General features: G+C 32.4%; 1 protein-coding gene across 2 annotated transcripts in view; it reads left to right on the top strand.

Moving 5' to 3' along the window:
* Window positions 1-20,764, top strand: part of LOC127704992 (uncharacterized) — an 86,643-nt gene that overhangs the window by 20,107 nt on the left and 45,772 nt on the right. For both annotated transcript variants that reach the window (XM_052209236.1, XM_052209237.1), the window contains 17 exons: window positions 476-547; window positions 1,716-1,793; window positions 2,534-2,605; window positions 3,952-4,023; window positions 4,383-4,535; window positions 5,684-5,761; window positions 6,992-7,126; window positions 7,982-8,131; window positions 9,149-9,301; window positions 10,208-10,273; window positions 10,951-11,094; window positions 12,344-12,487; window positions 14,295-14,441; window positions 16,170-16,460; window positions 17,813-18,019; window positions 18,513-18,656; window positions 20,292-20,495. In XM_052209236.1, the coding sequence (XP_052065196.1) occupies window positions 476-547; window positions 1,716-1,793; window positions 2,534-2,605; window positions 3,952-4,023; window positions 4,383-4,535; window positions 5,684-5,761; window positions 6,992-7,126; window positions 7,982-8,131; window positions 9,149-9,301; window positions 10,208-10,273; window positions 10,951-11,094; window positions 12,344-12,487; window positions 14,295-14,441; window positions 16,170-16,460; window positions 17,813-18,019; window positions 18,513-18,656; window positions 20,292-20,495 (2,310 nt within the window). The remainder of the gene's footprint in view (window positions 1-475; window positions 548-1,715; window positions 1,794-2,533; window positions 2,606-3,951; window positions 4,024-4,382; window positions 4,536-5,683; window positions 5,762-6,991; window positions 7,127-7,981; window positions 8,132-9,148; window positions 9,302-10,207; window positions 10,274-10,950; window positions 11,095-12,343; window positions 12,488-14,294; window positions 14,442-16,169; window positions 16,461-17,812; window positions 18,020-18,512; window positions 18,657-20,291; window positions 20,496-20,764) is intronic.

Below are 20,764 nucleotides of genomic sequence, written 5' to 3'. Positions count from 1 at the left end.
CATAGATGATTGTTTGTTGTTTACGTTATGTCCAGTGGTAAATATCACCTGCATGTTTATGACGATGTACACATAGAAACTTGTAAGCTATGAATTAACTTTATAGACAATAACATTTCTTTCGTAATTTTCAATCTGAAGGGATCTCTGTAGCCAAAATGGCTGTCGTAGTTCGTGTGCATTGATCAAGTATCTGTCAACACTGAGATAAAAGGTTCTAACATCTCTCTAGCGAGACATGTTCGACTCCGATCTTAACGGACAAAAATTGATAGTTTTCCTGCCATAGGTCGGTGGTTCTTTCCGGGTACTCCGGCTCCTTCCATAAAAAAACACTTACCGCCATAATATTGCCAAGGTCTTTCAAAATGGCGTAAAACACCAACAAACAAACAAACAATCAAACGAACATCAACCTCAAATGTTATAATATCATGTATATATGAACACAAATATTGTTTCAACGTTTTTGCAGGAGTCTTGGATATAATAATCTCACCAATTTCCCACTGTCAGGATTTGGAAGTTTACCTAATCTCATGTACTTGTGAGTCTTTGAATTACATTTTCTATTTTTTAACGTCATTTTATTTTTCGATGCATTTACTAGAAAATCGTTCACTCATATATAAACTTACTCATTGTTGAAGGTCGTACAGTTGCCTTCAATTGCTTACGTCCACTTCATTTGATCTTTGGTGGATAGTTGTCTCATTGGCAATCATACCTCATCTCCTTATTTTTATATTACATATATATATGTTGTGCTATTACAATATTATATTATATTGTCATATAAGCAAATACAAGCTTTTGGCAACTTTAATGAACTATATTAGCAATCACGTATGTATCTTATGTGAAATCATGAATGTTCTTCCCGTTGTCACAAAGCAGCAGGCTACTCTTTGTACATTGTGCTGATAATGCTATTAACTTAACAGGAATACCGCATAGTAATATACCCAACACACATATGTATATATATTGGTCTATTACGAAGTTATTGGACGCCGAAAGTGTCATTCCTAAATCTCCCAAGGGAACCTTGAGGTTTCAAACTTAAACACATTTTTTCTGACTAAGGGTACGACGTCCCACAAGGTGCGTCTGCGATTGTGCGGTATGTGTCAAATGGTTAACTCGTGTTGAGAAAATTTCACACTCCAAAAACAAAAAAAAATCCCTCCAGCATCCTTTGAACAGCACACTAATCATAGTGATTGCATATAATTTATTTCTTGTTTAATTCCCCCATATACCTTTTTGTGCCGCTGGGAATACAATGAATCAATTATTACTACATGATAAAGATAAGTGAAGAAAATTGCGTCACACGCAAGAAATCAATAAATTGTTATTTTCATTTACTAGCAGTGGGTTGATACCACTGCCAGTGGACTGTTAGTCCTCGGGGGTATCATTAAAGCAGAAAACGCACAAAATTAATAATCTGTGCAGTCGGTACTTCCGTACTATCATGATTCAAGTTTTTAATTCAAGCGAATTTTTTTCAGAGTGTATACATTTATGCAGAATCTCAAGCGACTGCAAATAATCGTCCAGATTTTCACTCAAATAAGCAAATTTTGATGAAGAAATTCAATTCATTCGTATTGTGGTATCAGTTATTAATGGACAAATGGTTTTCATTATTAACTTCGCGCGCCGTTAAGAAAAGTTATATCTATCTAAATGCTTTCTTCTATTTTCAGAGGTTTGGAAGGTAACTTAATGAAGAAGATTTCTGTGAAGCATCTTTCACCTTTTAAAACTGATACATTTGTACACGTGTGAGTGTCATTTGTGTTTCAGAAATGATTTTTTTTCTAAAACTAAAACAATCCTTCTCATCAAAATGCTATTCGAAATATTTGAAGATTGACTGACGCTGAAATTCATATTTATTATAATATTTCATTTGAATGCCATCTTTTTTCAAAAGAAGCTCCATGAAAAAAATTATTCAAAATATTCAATGGGTGGGTTGATTTGCATGTTCCCTTTAGTTCCAAATAGTATGTGCATATCAGGACAAGACCATTTTGATCAAGACATGTAACGTACAAATACACATGAGCTGCGTCGGATAGAAATCAACTTTATACAAGTTCACGTATACATGTACATGTATAAGACTTTGGTTGGTCTTGGAACATTCAAATACGAAATAAAAGATGAATTTTGGTCTGCTTTGTAAGGTTCTTATATAAACTCAATTTTCAAACAGTTACAGACTTTTCATAGAGATTTTTTTCAACCCTGAAAAAGTTTACACATGTATAATTGATATTCATTTGCTTAACATGCATATTTTTTATTAAGATTAAAGAAATCATCAACTAAAAGATCGATCAAACTGATAGCACTGAAAACATCTTCACATATTGAACAGTTTTGTTTCAATATTTGTATACTGTTATTATCTGATTGCTTCTAATAAACCGACTGTTTATCATTTGTGTGGTGGGGGCCACAAAAGATGAATTGTCTCTGCTTTCTTACATCTATCATTCTTTTTTTTTCTATGCAGGAACCTGAGTACAAACTTGATAGATTATGTACAGCCTGGTGCCTTCAGACAACTAAACAACTTAAAAATAATGTAAATATTTATAGAGAAAACATCGATTACTTTCAAAAAAACCATTGAAAAGTAAAATAACAAAAATACCGAACTCTAAGGAAAATTCAAAACGGAAAGTCCCTTATCAAATGTAAAAATCAAAAGCTCAAACACATCAAACGAATGGAAAACAACTGTTATATTCCTGACTTGGTACAGGCATTTTTTTGTGTAGAAAATGGTAGATTAAACCTGGTTTTATAGCTAGCTAAACCTCTCACTTGTAGGAAAGTCGCATAAAATTCCATTATTTTGACGACATTGTGTGAACAAAACAAACAGACATAATAGGTAAGAATTTCAAAAATAGGGGTACAGCAGTCAACATTGTGTTATAATCTTAATCACTATAAAAACAAACAAATATTTTAATAAAGAAAAACAAAATGGCATATAGATAAAGCACATAAGCAAAAATGAAAGACAGGAATACAAAAATTCTGAAAATTCTTCCTTATCAATAAAGTTGTCCGAGCATTTAATATAAGGTGTCGTTGTGGGACGTTAAACACCATTGACTATCTATAAAAAGATTGTAATTAGATTGTATGCAACGGAATATCGCAATTCCCAGTCAAATTAAAACCGAACGACACTCAGATACGCGCATTCGAGAATTAATGTGGTGTTCGTTTATGAAGTCTTAACACTAAATCCTTTGAATATAAACTGTTTGATATTTTAGTTTGAGAAAACATTGTTTATTCATAAGTTGCAATTGGCTTTGAACTAGCCATTAGTAACTGCGAGTACTCTTTGATCTGTACTTTGTGTTTTTGTTAAATTGTTTGTTGTGATTCATGCCGATATAATGCGTCGAGTCTTTGTTATACTGTTACACCACTGTCACAGGTTAGGGAGAGGATTGATCGCTTGCAAACATGTTTTACCCCGCCGCATTCTGTATGTGTCTGTCCCAAGTCATGATCCTATATCTAGTTGCTGCGTTTGTTTCTGTGGACCATATTTGTTTTCCGTCTATTGTATTACGCATAAATCAGGCCTGTTGTTCATTCTTTTGAATTGTTCCACATATCATCATGCCGAGGTTCTTTATAGTTTTCTATACGGTAGGAGTTTTTCTCATTGTTGAAGGCCTTACGGTCCTCGTCCATGATCTTGTGGATAGTCGCCTCATTGATAATCAAACCATATTTTTTTTATTTTTATAGCTACTGGTATAAAATTAAGTATGCAGTTTTAAAATAACAGACATGTGTCTATACAATGTCTAGCTTTACATCATCTGAAGTCTGGATTAGATAGTTTGTAACACAAAATAAATCAAGTACAAAATGTAATAAATTTTTCATTTATTATTTCAGAGAACTGCATACCAATTATCTCTCATTCTTACCACGTGGGACTTTTGAAAATGTTTCTCTCTTAGCCCATTTGTAAGTATTATTTAAAAAGTTGTGTTAGAATTTGTTTGTTTTAAGCATTATGTATGCAGTTAAAAAAGCACATTTAACAGAAAAAGGGACGTTTAACCTTGATATAATACATTTTTGTACAATTATCTGGCCAATGTTAGTTCACTGTTACCCAGTTATTAAAATTTTCAGCCGTATCAGTGAAAAAGATAAATACTAATTATTGAACGATTGATACAAAATGTTGTTGACAGTTCAGTCCTCAACGGCTTTATTGGCTAGGTGGGAGACCAGAAAAATGTAATTGATATTTCAACAGCAACATTCATATCGAAACTAAACATATATTATAAACAAATACAATTTTCTGTTTCTTGTAGAGATTTACATGGTAATAAATTTGAAGTTTTCAACACCGAAGCTTTAATTGATTTGGAGAACTTGGTTGAATTAAGGCTTCACTCACAAGATCCAGATATGACAACGATTCTGTTTAATTCCATGATCAACATTGGTAAATCCTTGAAAAATTTGTAAGTATATAGACTAAAGGTGTATTCTGGAGTTAGATTCCAGTACATGGTAATGTTGATATTATTGTTTGTTTTTATTCATATTCTGATAATTACATTACATGTATGTTTCATTATAATACGTTGTTTTGATTGGCTAACAGCAATCTCGCGTCATTCTGAAATTAACTTTCATTTCAAAATGAAATGTAACATTCATGATGACACGAGCTTCCACAATAAAGTGCACAGATAAATAAAAGAAAACTTGACAGAAATCGTGTTTTCATGACCTAGCAAAAAAGTATTGAATGCTTCTTTAAGTAATTTTATAGGCTTGCGCGCTTCATACAAAATGTACTCGGTCAACGCTTTTACACCCCAATAAATTTACAAAAAGAAGCATTTAATTCTAAAATAGTATAAGAGATATGGAAAACTTAGCTTTTTGCATAAAAATTCACTCTTACATCAGAATAATGTCCAAAAGCACAACATCAATTGCTTAAATGCTTATGAAAAATATTTAATTGTTTTTAAATCTTGTATTTGAAATTTAATAAACTTGTGATCAAGAAATTGTTCATACATTTCGTTTGCATTGATTGTTTTGTAGAGTCAAAATCAAAGTTTTCGTTGTCCCATATTTAAATTCAAAATTCAAATTTTTTTATAAGAGTGTAAGATATTTTAGCCACAGACAGAAACGTTCATACTTAAGTTTTTATCCTTTCCATATGCCGTCTAAAAGTACCATTGATATTTAATTATCGGATTACCGATAAGCTATGCGTTTATCAATTCCGAGTGTAAGATTAAATGATTTTATATTGTCTCTAATTAGTGTTCAAATAGAATTTCTATTGTGTTTAATTTCACGTAGAACATCTTACCCACAATAGAAACGTTTTCGAAGTTGCATTGCAAATGGAAGACTATAAGTGTATAATCTATTTACATTGAGCTTTGATAAACCGAAGATTTTTCAGTTGCATATTTTAAAAACTACGTCAATGGCCATTTGGCTTTTAAATGGTCAGTTAAAGTCGTAGGAGGAGTCAATTTCAGTTAAAAAAAAACCAGAATTTGCGTCCAATTGGACACAAAATTTCATTGGTTTTTGATTTTTTTGTATTATAAAAGATGTGTTGTTGTTTAATAACTTGTAGATTTATCAGTGACAATGCCCTGACACATTTGCCACATCAAGTGTTTACAGAAGGAGAGTTTCCATTACTTACTGATCTGTATGTATATATATTGAATGTTAATCTTCAAACGTACAACTACCTATATTGTTTGGTAGTAGCGTACTAGCTTCAAATGCGAGAGGTTATGAGTTCGATCAATTTTGTGGGGAACTTTAATTTAGATTCATATATGTTGCGTCTCTATCAACAAATCACTAATTAAACAAGCAACATTTAGAAGTAAGAGCGGTGACTAGTTTGCTCAGAGTTTTTAGTTCAATGTTTAAGTAAAGGTATACTTATTTGGCATTGACCAGGTCGGTGAATTATATATTTTAACGCGTAATATGTATATTTGCCGCCAAGTTTTAAGCACGAAACGATAAGTTTATCTAAACACTTGTGTTATTTGAACTCACCAACTTCTCTGTCCATTTCATATATTTGATAAATAAAAAAATCAACTTTAAAAAATGGGCATGTCCGAACTGCTTTTGTGGAATAACTTTTATTAGAGACGCTGAAAAGATTAAGGATGTCAATCTTCGAACAATTAATCACGTAAATGAAAGAGGTTCTGATAGCCTACCGATTTTTTTCTGTGAAAAATCTTTATCAATTGTTCAAATATATGTTCTTCAGCATAACTTGTGGCTACTTTTGCATTTTTCTTTATCTCTAATATGATTTAAACAGATTTAATACGCAGAATATTTCGTTTGCTAATTGTATTATAAAATAGTACATGTTGTAAATGTAAATGTAGTACATATAATGTTAACAGATTTGCATGTAAGGTGTTATGTCGTAGGTTCGATCCAGACTGGGTCAATCTAAACACTTGAAAATATGTAAGACCCATTGGTGCCCTCGAGCTGTTTTCTGCGCTTTGGTCGAGGTGTCTCTTTGATACATTCCCCGTTCCCATTCTCAATTTTATGAGCACTGCTTCTTCGCTAAGCAAACAACATTTAGGAGTAAGAGCAAAGACTGGTCGGTTTAGAGTTAAAATAATGTGTACGAGTAGTGTGACGTGTTTTTTTTTAAACCTTGTTACCTTGCGAACTAGCACAATAAACATCCGGCTCGGTGTGTCGGTCCAGTACAAAGCAGCGAGGGTTCATATTCATAGCATAGTAATAATTTTTAAAGGTCAAGGTACGGCCTTCAACACGGAGCATTGGCTCACACCGAACAGCAAGCTATAAAGGGCCCCAAAAAATTAGAAGTGCCTACAGATACATGCAAATGAGTTTGTTAACCATTTTATTGAAATATCTTACTCAGACATGCTGATCATAATAGCATACAGAATATAACAGATTTGGATGAGAAAGGGTATGGTGTTACACTACGTTCAACCTTCCTTCAGCGACAGAAAAATCTTATTCCATTTGGAAATACAACCAATATAAGAACAATGTGAGTAAGCTCTGCTTCAACTAAATAAAAAAATACTTTTAATCATATAATATTAGTTTTATTCACACACATACGTTTCTAGATAATATAATAATAATAAATTCTTTATTTAACGAAGGTAACTCATTTAACATACAATTGTTAATCTCACACGAGGCCTTCACACATTAAAATGAACAATTAAAACATATAACAATCAATGCATATAACACAATAATCAATAGAGATGTACACAATTACAAATTTATATACACAAGCATGAAAACAGACTGTAGAACTAGCATGGCAAGAATGTCCTAAAAAAAAAAGTCAACTAAACTGATTAACAGCAATATTTGCACGCTTATAGATTCACCACAAAGAAAAATATAAAAAAAAATTTTGAATTCTATCGAAGACATTTCAGATTATGTTTATATCACAATGAACGATCTAGTAAATGATCAATTTACTTGTGTATATGGTATGACCACATAAATGTAACCAGATCTATATATTTTGTCTCATCGTTCAAAGATTTACACACAATAATTGTACATGCATTTTTGGAGATTTCTAATCATTACCTTTTCGGAATGTTTGGTTCTCAATGCTCTTTAACTTCGTACTTTGTTTGGCCTTTTAAACTTTTTTGATTCGAGCGTCACTGATGAGTCTCCTGTAGACGAAGCGCACACAATTTTAACCCGGTATCTGTGATGAATTTAATAATACAATCTACAAATATTTTGAACAACAGTGCGTTGTGAGTTCTTATTTGTGTATGATGAATATAATGCCCGAATATTACATAGTTATTTAGGCGATGTCCGGTCAGGTAAAATTGATACCTATATTCACTTGGCTCTATTACAGGTATTTGGAGTACAATAGGATTGAGCAAATCAATAACTCTGATTTGTGTCAACTTATAAATTTGCAAACTTTATATCTACAAACTAACAGACTACATGAAAACAACATTGAAGAGGATGCTTTCAAATGCTTGCCTAGTTTGATATACCTGTAAGTATCCATTTACTGTAACCACAGAATCAAAGGATAGAATTCTTAAACACTTTAATATGGTTGTGAATTTATTTGATACTATAAAAAAATAGCGCAAGTGCTTTTATGAAAGAAATTGAATCTTTGAGTAGATATCTATAAAATATTTCAATGATTCAAACAACCATCGTGAGTGTAAATCGAAGACCATTGAGAGATTATACCATCATTTCAGACTAAACAATGGCTAAACACAACTGGATACGTCTTCTCATCTTATTACCTAGTATGAACATTTGTAACGTCTAAGATTTATAGAAATTTTCATATATGTTGCGTTGATTTGATTTTCAAAAGTGCATACATAGTGCATTTATTAATAAATACAGAATAAGTTGTATGCTTTTAAGATGATTTATCTTTCCTCCTATACATTTCTAGGAATATCATTGGTTAAAAGTGACCGCGTGGAGACACTGTATATTTGATATGCCCGGGGTTAGTAGGCGTGGTTTATTTTAAAACACGGTATGTTATTGGTGTTACCTCAATTTAAAAACATCACGGCGTTGAGGAAAAATCTGAAACATTTCTCCCAGACAATAGTTGAAGAAGTTGATGATAAACGATTGAAATAAATGAAGAAAACACATTAACAGCTAACAAATTGTTATTGTTGGCGTTTGTTTTTGTATAGACCAATGGAAGTAGGTTCTTTATATTGAAGACTTGATCACTTTGCTAGGCCACTAGTCTAAATGCCACATGAAGATAGTCGGTAAGATAAATCGTTACACAGTGTGCTAGTGACCTAATACGATAAATATGGGGTCAGTTAATTCCATGTGGGGTGAGAACTTTAAGCTTCGCTCTCACCCAATATGGAATTTAATAACCCCATATATAGTATATCGTATAAGTTCACTAGCACACTGTGTAACTAATAATATGCCAATGCTAGAGCAACCTACACAATCACGTGAGCCACGCGTTTTGCTAAAAAGAATCCGACAAACATATGTCTTTTCATTTCAGAGATCTTGGTGGTAATTATTTAATGCAGTATGTTCCAGTAGCACTGACAACACAAGAAAAACTTCCTGCCATTCAAACATTGGGACTGTATGGAACACAAATAACATTTATAGAAGCAGAAACATTTTCAAATATATCAACACTTTTAAACCTGTAAGTTCATATCAATGATCAAGCAACTTTCGTGTATTGAAAGCAATATTTAAAAAAATGGATTTCAAACGCCAACTGTCAATTGATCGTGCTTGCATTCATGCCATGTTGTGTTAATATAAATACATATATCCCTCAACTGAACTCGACTTATAATATAAAGAATGCCTACAGGATGTCTAGTCATCATCATTTTCTTCCCCCTGCATGTTTTTTAGCCATTTATATTATCCTTACAAAACTTTGTTTTAGTACCTAGTACCCTAATAACACAAAAAATATTTAATCTGCCACATTTTGGTGAACCTGTATCATGTATGCTTATCGTTGCACGCTTGTTTAACAAAGAACATCCGGGTGTCTTTTGCAATTTCATTTATTTGTTTTCTTTGTTTTGATTGGTTGTGTTCTCTAAATGAGGTACACCCTATCTTTCCATTCATACTTCATTGTTTCGTGCGATACCAGTAATTCTGCTTATTATCGATCACATGACGTCATCTATTATTGAAATTGTATCAAGTATGCAAATAAAAAATGTATATTGACATTGTGTGTCTATCGAATCATTACAGACAGTTTCCATAGATGTCTCGAATAAAGTTCGACGTTTCCGATGACTTTCGTTACTTAATCACTAGCATCGTAATTTATTTAGTTATCACATCGTATATATATAGTACATATCCTTGATGAACATTTGTATGCCATCTTATGAAACTAGGAAAGAGGCATACTGTTTTCCGACCAGTGCAGCCATTCCATCCTTCAAATTTCTCGATTCACTGAATTTAGAACTGGACAAGCGGGGTATGGAGTCCTATGAATTCCATGAGTGAGTACTTTCAGTGTCAGCAAGGGGATAATACTGTAACATATTTGTGTCAACTTACTTGTATATTTCAGAAAGATGCAAAACAACAGAATTGTTGCTATAGAAAACAACGCATTTCCATTACGTCTCAGAACTCTGTAAGTTGGACATTTCATCTCCAGCAATCATTTTAGGTATCAACCATCAAAAAGTATAGACGTAAAAGAGAGGCAGAAGATATCAAAGGAATATCCAAACTCATAAGTCTAAGACAAACTGACAACGCCATGGTAAATAACGAAAAACCGCCACAAGACAAACAAGTCAACTTAACTCAACATAGAAAAATAAGGACTGAACAATATGAACCTCAACAAAAGCCAACTGTAAAATGGACAATTCTGGTATTTTAATATCTGTATTCGGTATTTCGAAAACGACATGCATACATGTGCACATACTGAAATACTAAAATTGTAGATTAAAAACACCAGAAATGTAAGTGTCTAAATGTTTTGCTTTTAACAACATTCCTAGCAGGAGAGACAAAAGTCTATATTTTGCATACCACACTACAAAATGAATGTCGTAACAAAACAAGCACATTCCATGACCAAGAGGAATCATTTAAAAATGCCTGCAAATTCAGCATAAATTTTATTATGAACAAGTAAACATGTTTCGATGTTTTAAGGTCAAAGTTCATTTCTGAGACACTTTCAATAAGCAGGTCTCTGTAGCCATATGCAATCTACCAAAAGCTTTCAGATTTGATTTTGTTTCAACTTCATTTACAGTCCATGACAATTTTTCACAATTATGTTAATATTTACAGTGATCTGTCTGGTAACAGTTTCCGGTTCATTCACGAAAATCAGTTCACGTTCTTGTCAGATTTATCAAACCTGAATCTCGGGAACAACGAGATCGATTATCTACCAGATGAAGTCTTTACCAACTGTGTCAACCTAACAACATTGTAAGTTGACTATATAACAAACCTCCAAAATGGCAAAGGTAAAAATGACTGAAGAGAATGTAAGTAAGTTCGTAAAAGATTAACTATCATTGATGAATAAAGTGCATTGTTTCTTTTGAACTAACAAAATAATGATCAGTGGGTTTTACTAAACCGTCTCTGAGATCTTGTGGCAGCATGCTTGCCGCGAGCGCTGTAGCCATGAATTCAGTTACCGGTAGACTAAATCAATGCGACAAAATTGGTATGCTTTTCTTCTCTACATTGTATCAAGCAGGTGTCATTTGGGAAAAGAACATATAGTGATGTCAAATTAATAAATCTTGGTTGCGTGGTTGCCTCTTGGAGGAGGTTACAGTAAGTCTCTGTATTGTACAAGATAAAATCATGTCATAAAACTGAGGAAATTTTGTAAGATTGCCAATGAGACAACTATCCACCACAGACCAAATTACGTGGATAACTTGTTTCGTTTCTGATTATGCATATATAATATTTAACCCTGGACATTTAGCATCTTTTAACAAATCCATGAATACTGAAAGTGCTGATTATGTCTATAAACTTTGCACGATTTTGCAAAATCTCTTGCAAAGAAGCAATCCCATCTCTATGGGACTTTTTTTATTTTGACTTCTATAACTCAAAGAAACGTACGTTTCACTTCATTTGAACTTTAGTGGATAGCTGTCTGTCACATTGGCAATCATACCACATCTCCTTTTTTTTTACATTCTGTCAGTAAACATGAAAAACTACTGCAAATTTTTAATAAGAAACTAACCTAATATAGAGCTCTACATGTAAAAAAAAACACATGTTTATGATAACCTTATAATGCTTTTATCGATCTGATGAGTTTAGCCAATTTCAACTTAATTGTATAGTTTGTTCTTATGTTGTGGTGTTACACCACTGTCCCAGGTAAATGTGAGGTTTGCTCCCGCTAAAATGTTTAACTCCGCTATATTCGTTATCTGCCTGTCCCACGTCAGGAATCTTTAAATTCCGTCGTTGTCGTTTGTTGCTGTTTATCATATTTGTTTTTCGTTTATTGTTTTGTACATAAATTATGCCGTTAGTTTTCTCATATGAATTGTTTTACATTTGTCATGTATAGGCCTTTCATATCTTGCTGTGCGGTATGGGTTTTGCACCATGTCGAAAGCCGTATGGAGGTCTATTATTGCTGACTTCTACGTTATTTGGTATAATGTCATGCTTCACATATTGCAGTTTTATTTTTTAGGTATCTTAATGGTAATAAAATTCCCCAGCTAAAAAAAGTACACCTTCAGAATTGTCCGTTAACAGGACAGGTAACCTTTGCTGGTAATCATATTGGTTGGATTGAGGATGGAACATTTTCTCACATTTCCGACATGACTTCTTTGTGAGTAATTTTGTTATTATACAATAGGCATAAGATTTATTACATTCATACATATGCGAAACAAGCAGAGTGACAAACGAATTTAAAAAAAAAAGTTGTTATATAATTATCTTTTGGACAGCACGAGATTCTTGAATGTTCTGGAATAGCCTTCAACAAGAATGTTTGTGGTCAAAATCACGGAAATCCATAATTATCAACTGTTTGACAGCATAAAAATCATTAAGGACCTTAACACAACATTCAAACCATTTATATGTGGAAAAATGCTTGGAGTAAAAAGAACGACAATAAATTGCATGAAATTAAACTAACTTTATGCAAACCTTTAAACAAATTTATAAGCAGGAAATATCAGTGTGTTATGTCTAGATATCGTATTGGTCATGCTAGAATAACACACGAGTATCTTTTAAAAAACGAAATTCAACCAGAATGTATACCTTGCGATTGCAAGTATACAATAAAACATATTTTGATTGAATGTATAGAATTTTCCGATATCCGGCAAAAAAACATTTTTATGTAAATAATATGTATGATTTATTTAATAATATTTCTGTTGAAACAATTGTTTCTTTTTTAAAGGAAATTGGAATATATTCCAAAATATGAATTTGTTGTATTAGTTTAAAATGATTTTAAGTTTTTATCATGTTGTCTTATTGATGTTTTTTTTTTGTTTGTTTGTAAATAAGTATTTTCGCTTTAAACTAAAGTTTTAGTAAATTGAAAGATTTTTTGTCTGTTTTTAAAAATAAAAACGTCTTATTATAATATTTAAAATAGCTCTCGCCGCGATGTAGCCTTTTTGTGCTGATGCGGCGAAAGGTAATCACCAATCAATCAATCAATCAAAACATCTAGGGTCAATTTTTCCCGAGAGTTTCACCATATAGTTGAGCACAATTACATAATTTCCTATACTGTTTCCCTAAATGCACATATTTGGTAAAGAAGTAAGGATGTAGTTGTAGAAATCTGATGGCAAACAGGATATCACGTTTTAATCTCAACGGTAATGTTGATTAAGAGCTCGTTAGTTAAGAACATAATGATCTTTTGAGAGAAAATAAATTATTTAAGGAATGACTGTAATTTTTTTTCTGTCTATGAAGAAATAACATAAAAAATGTGGTGCACACTGAATAACCCGCGTACCGTGTTATTTCGACATAGATGACGTCACGGTCGCATGACAAAATAATGTCTATGAGCTGATAAACAAAACACCGTCAGCCAATCAGAAGACGCGTTACATCCAAAATTAAATTATTCTGAAATGTTATCAGTTTTATATTGTAGTAAAATCTTTGAATATTGTCTTTTTTTCGATTTTGTATTTAACAGATTAATAAATAAAATATTTGGCTGTACATTTATGTGCTTATATGGTCCCACATCCTGTCGACACTTATGTTTGTAGCGATAAAAACAAAAGTCTTTATTACAGTTATAAACTGTTATCTTTTAGTACAAGTTTTTCAAATGATCGATAAGTTTATAATGTCTTTTATTTATTTCGTTTGTGCTTTGTACGATTTATTGAATCGAACCGTTTCCGATGACTTTTAAATGTATACAAAAAGCAGATGCTTCCTCTATCGACACACTTAGGTTTGACCCGTTTTGAATTCATGCGATAACCTCGGATATTTTTTTTTATTAGTTAAAATGAGTAAGCTACTGTTGCCTCTTATCTAAATCAAGCTGACTCAGTTTAGATTTTTCTAAGGCTACTCTTGCCTTGCATTTTATTTATTTTCGAGTTATCCTTTTTACGTGTTGTTTATTATTTCATTTGTAGATCGCTATCACAAAATAGATTGTATTGGCTACCAAATGCAGGAGACTTCAATTCTTTAACAATTCCTTCCTACACGCTTTCGTTTAATGGTAATAGAATAAGCTTCATTCCACCTGGTGTCTTCGTGAATTTATCTACTGGATACTTGTAAGATTTAATTTTATTTGGATTTAAGAATAAATGCATGTGATTAATAAACATGTAGTTGACGTCACACGACTCCATTTGTAGATTACCTCAGCTATATTTGGCAAAAACTTTCGTTAATTTGGGTCCTTATTGCTGTGCAAATCGTACTTTTTTGGCCGTTTAACTTTCATCATTTGAGCGTTACTGATGAATCTGTTGCAGACGAAAACACGTGTCTGACGTACAAAATTATAAGCCTGGTATCATTGATGAGTTCTCTTGATAAAGATATTTATTATATACTTAGTAGTAAATACAGATAAATTGTATGTGTAATACAATCATTGGCAAGCGTGCTGTATCAGCCACCCGTGATTATATCGATATCAGCACGGTTGCAAAGGCTTTATCACACCTTTAATCTGTATGACGTCACGTCATCGATTACAGTCACTGTTGCAAAGGATTTATCAAACCCATAATCTGTATGACGTCATGTCAAACCTATAATCTGTATGACGTCGTTTCAAACCTCCTTACCTGTATGACGTCATGTCACATAAAAATACATCTACGTGAGGTATATGTATATAATAAAGTGTATATGATATGGCTTTTTCAATATCACACACCGTATCAACCCTCAACCAATATAATCCCTCGAGCAGAGCTCTTGGGATTATATTGGTGTCTCGGGTTGATACGGATGTGATATTGAAAAAGCCATATGATATTCTCTATTTATCACACGGAACAGTAAAAAAATTAAAAATTTTACTATCGAAAGATGCAAAATATTGCAGTCAATGGGGTTGAATGGTATAATCTGTTTCTCTTGATTTTATCAAAATAAATTGTTTTGAATGTTCCTGTATATACGATGAGTTTATTTCTTAATGGTCCGATTTTACACGAGAAATGTGGTTTATCGAAATTCATCAAACTGCGTAGAAACGGTATAAATTGATACAGAACTAATGTTTCAATTCATTGTTTTGAGCTCACCTATTCAATTATAAGATTAATTTGAAGAATTTTTCCAATGATTGATTGAGTGTAAAGAGAAAAAGTTACAAATATTGCACTGACGATGAACTTTTTTAAAGAATAAGGCAGTTCCGGGATACGGTTTTTAGACGAATCTGTCATGTGACTTCCATCACCAAGTGACAAAAATGTATGCATCGTCACTTCCAACACATGTTGAGCAAACAGATGAAAAAGTTTGATTTTATACTGTACAAAATATTTGGGAAATTAAAATCTAATAAGATGGTCATCCTCCCTCAGTCGTACGGGAATCAAGATTACGTACTTACGGAACATAAATTATTTCTATACTACCTTACAGAATGACGATTATGAAAGTGCTGGAAACCTTTAATAGAGCAAGGATACAGGCGCGCCTTCTATCTGGTAAATGACGTCATAAAGGCGTGCAAAATTGACGATCTTTTCCGGTGAAAGACATGATTCTAGAAATGACGTATTGGAAGCTTCATTTTGTAATTCTATAGGGGTGTAAAGGTGTTGACCGACGCACATTTTGTATGAAGCGTCACATGATTAACAAGATATGAAGCATCACATTAATAACATGATATGAAGCGTCACATTTAAAACAAGATATGAAGCGTCACATTTAAAACAAGATATGAAGCGTCACACTTATAACAAGATATGAAGTTATGCAAAACTAATGTCATTATCCTAATATTACTCGTATTCATTCTTTTATATCTACAGGGATCTAAAAAATAATAGAATTTCATCAATAGGCAGCCATGCGTTCGATTCTGTTACTGTGACGTTTGCGTTGACACTGACGGGAAATCAAATGCGTGAAATTCAAAGTAACGCATTCACAAATGTCATGTGTGATACTTTTGCTATGAATGACATGTATCTAGAGACATTGCAGTCTTTTGCATTCAATTCTTTCTCTGCCAACGAAGTTGACCTTCAGAACTCGCAAATATCAGATATCAGACAGAATGCGTTCAATGATTTCAAAGTTACCGGTACAAAAGGAAACTTGTGAGTATAGTTATATAATATGAATGCGTTCGATGGTTTCAAAGTTACCAGTACGAAAGGAAAAGTGTGAGTAAAGTTATAACATTTAAATGCGTGCAATGGTTTCAAAGTTAGCGGTTCAAAAGAAAACATGTGAGTAAAGTTATAACATTTAAATGCGTTCAATGATTTCAAAGTTACCGGTACAAAAGGAAACTAGTGAGTATAGTTATAATATTAATATTTGAGTGTTTCATTGAAGGTATTCGTATACGACAGCTACAGCAATGTAATCGAGATATTTCAGCTAATATTTCCAGTATGCCATGTTAAGCCTTAAAGTGATTCATAAGTCATCGTGTGGCAACTAAAGTTTATACATGATCAAAACATTTCATGACGCACGAGTATGAATTTATAACAAACAAAATTATTGTTCGTGATTTGATTCATCTAGAGATAAATTAAATGCATTTTATTGGAATTATAAATATGATTTAAAAGAAATGTGAGATGTTTACGTCAAAAACATATTCCTTATGACATCTGCATGATAACATAAAGTTCTGGACTGATAAGCATAAAACCACTTAAGTTACGATATATTAATTTATCGTAGAACATGTAGAAAAATCCGTTCGTTCGGAACAAATCTTAACTTAAGTATCTTTATACATACGGGCCCTGAACAATTTAGAGGTATCTATACTCACGACAAGCTCTAAATCGTCCCAAGTCTATGCAAGTAGTGAATTATTTAAACAGAAACTATCAAAGATCTGTCGACACCAAATTCCACAAATAAATTCCAAAGAATTACAAAAACAGGTTTTTATTATTGAAAAAAGTTAAATCACAAAAATACTGAACTCCGAGGAAAATTCAAAACGGAAAGTCCCCAATCAAATTGCAAAATCAAAAGCACAAACACATCAAACGAATGGACAACAACTGTCATATTCCTGACTTGGTACAGGCACTTTCTTATGTTGAAAATGGTGGATTGAACCTGGTTTTATAGCGCTAAACCTCTCACTTGTATGACAGTCGCATCAAATTCCATTATATTGATAACGATGCGTGAATAAAACAAACAGACATAATAGGTAAAAATTGATTGATTCATACTTTCACTCACAACCTTAGCATAAAGTCCTTCTGCCTTGATTCTGTATGAGTTGACACTTCAATAAACGTCTTTAAATATTTCATAGTATACATTTCTGTTTTTCTTCTTTGAGTCAGTTTTCTCTTTTACTACAAATTCAGCATGTAGGTTTTAATGTGGTATTACAAATTGTTCCAAATTGTTTTTATATTATTGTATCGTTCAATTCAAATCATTCGCCTGATTTTATTTATTTTTGCTTCAGTTATCTTAATGACAACAACTTAACAGCTTTAGAGACATCCATATTTGGAGGTACTTCGGAAGTAACTAATTTACATCTAAATGATAATGGAATGACAACAGTAGCTACTAATGCCTTTCGGAATCTTACCGTTTCGTCTGTGTACTTATTCAACAACAGACTAACAACATACCCTGTGGCACTTAGTGAGGTTAAACCAGTAGAAATGTTAGTAATAATTATTCACATGAGTTTTTTTTAATTTGCTTGCAATTACTGATTGGCTGATTTAAGTTTAGTTTTTGACCTTTTTTGGGGAGTTAGGGGGGAGGGGGGTGCGGGGAGAGATACTTGGTTGTTTATTTATTAATATCAATTTTAATAAATAATCTAACTATTTGCATGATTAAATTAGATTTTGTTATTTGTTACTCTTGTGTTCAGTTCATAGTTCATGTTTATGAGAACGTGCCATAGTAGACAAAATGATTGAAAGACCAAAATGAAGATTAAATAATGAGTGCACGAAAATATCAGTAAACTTTAGACTGTCTTGTCAAACTTCGGATTTTTGATTGTGATTAAAATGTCTAAAGAAGATTTATACCATTTACAGTACTGCTCAACATTAATATGATGTTAATTTAATAAAACCTTTTGTGAGATTAAAGTTAAACGTTTATATATCAATAAAATATTTACTAAAAGTTTTATATTTTAGACACTTATACAGTAATCTTATCAGTCAGATACCCACAGGATCCTTATCAGGACAGACTCAGCTACGATTAATTTACGTCTACAATAACTCACTTACAGCAATAACATCTGACTTGTTTAAAGATGCAACTAGTCTACAACAAATGTAATTATGCTTGATAATATATTATGATATAACTAGCAATCTTTGCTTATTTTTATCTTTTAAGGAGGAAGATTTAAGTCAAGGGACATATCTATTAAAAATTACTGAAACGTTTGTGTCAACCATTTTCATAAATATATTCTACGCTTCTAGAATACATAGATTATTTTCCTTCTGTTTCAACTAAATACTTAAAATATATTAATGAAACTGCCTAATGCAAACGCATTTGTTGATGTAAAGAGTTATCTCCTTTAACAAAGGTCTACCCACCTGATGGTCGTATTTCGTGCTTCACATTTATAGTGCAAAATAGTTGTTAAAATGTTGGAACACTGACAGTATAGTCAATACTCCAAATGAAAAAAAAAATCTTTTCTTGTGGTTGAAGAATTGTGCATATTCACATGTAACCTTAATCTGTTTGTAAAATACAATTGACATTGACTCTAACAGTTTTGAACTTGTGCATGTTGTGAAATGGTACAATGTTAGTGAAAACATGTAATAAAGGAGAGGTGAAAGATACCAATGGGCCATTCAAATTCATAAGTCGAAAATAAACTCACAACGGCATGGCAAAAAAAGAAAAAGACCATAGACAAACAACAGTATACAATACACAATATAGAAAACTAAGGACTGAGAAACACGAATCCCACCAAACACCGAGGTGATCCCATGTGCTCTGGAAGGGTAAGCAGATCCTGCTGCACATGTGGCACTGTCGTGTTGCTCGTGTACAAAAAAATGATGCAAGTACAAACCCAAATAAGTAAAACGTAAAAATCAAAACCAGGAGAATTGAATACTATTTTAGATCGCATTTTTTTACACAATGTTTAAACTGTAGAAAATGGTGCTTTTCAAATAAAAAAAAAAGCCAATCTTAAACACACTCTCAAAGTAAAAAAAAATGAAATACCAGGTCTTAGTGGTGGAGCGATGCTCAGCAAAGTAAGCTCACTCCTGCTACATGTATTTCAATGTTAAAAAAAATCTCATGAATGGTTATTTCATAGTCTTCCTTACCATAGCATGGCATTGACGTATCCTGGTTACTATTCTATATTCTTCATTTTTTTTTCTAAAACAAAATATGTTTTGTGCAATGATCGGCCTTTGGTATGACGCAATTGTCACTGTTATTTGAAGGTCATGTGTCATACCTTTTCTTTTTATTTTTTGTCTAATTTGATTTCTATTTTATTATAGTAATTATTGAAATTTTGATTGAAAAGAACACATTTTATTGAAACATTTGCATGATTTGGCTGATACTATAAAAACAAGAGGGTGTGGTAAAATTACTCTAACTCGACAACTATCCTTAAAGACCAAGGATAATGGCAAATAAAATTCAACGAAAAACACTAGATTACAGGCTTTTGGCTTAGGACAGGCACATTCAAAATTAATCAATCGACAGAAACTGACAACGATATGTAAAAAAATGAACGACGACACTACATAGAAAACTAAAGACTGAGCAACACGAAACCCACCAACACTTAGATTGATCTCAGGTGATCAGTGGTTTAGAAGAGGTTTCATATTGTTAGTGATAAACCTGTTTTCGGAGCCTCTATAAGTGTCTTTCCTTTGTGTCTCAAATCAGTTAATTTCTTTTTGCAGAGACATGCATGATAACAAGATACAGAAAATAGACGAAGGATCTTTTACAGGACTGAGTAACCTACAGATAATAGACTTAAGCGACAATGAAATTCCATATTTCCCGGCTATCACTGATCTAGCGCAGCTTCGAACACTGAATCTTCGAAACAATCTAATTCAGACTTTGGGTGGTATTTTTACTCCGAATATTATATCAAGTCTGTAAGTGTTGTTTATTGAAAGTATTCACTAACTTATTTTCGTGTAATTTTTTTCCTGAAATTTTCTTTAAATACTACTTTATACTACATACAAATACGGATATGATAAAAATTTGCTGTTAAAAAACTTTGGAAATTATTTTAAATCTAGGAGTATATATCCCTCATGCAAATGCCCGTTTTTCCTTTTGGTTTATAAGCTCTTCATCTTTTTTTCAAAGTTTTGTATTTTCAAATATTTTGGCTTTGGTCATCCCTGAAGAGACATTT

The sequence above is a fragment of the Mytilus californianus genome, unplaced genomic scaffold (assembly GCF_021869535.1).
Source record: "Mytilus californianus isolate M0D057914Y unplaced genomic scaffold, xbMytCali1.0.p SCAF_6, whole genome shotgun sequence".
Taxonomy (NCBI): domain Eukaryota; kingdom Metazoa; phylum Mollusca; class Bivalvia; order Mytilida; family Mytilidae; genus Mytilus; species Mytilus californianus.
Note: the sequence above shows the minus strand (reverse complement) of the source record. Positions and strands in the feature narration are given on the sequence as shown.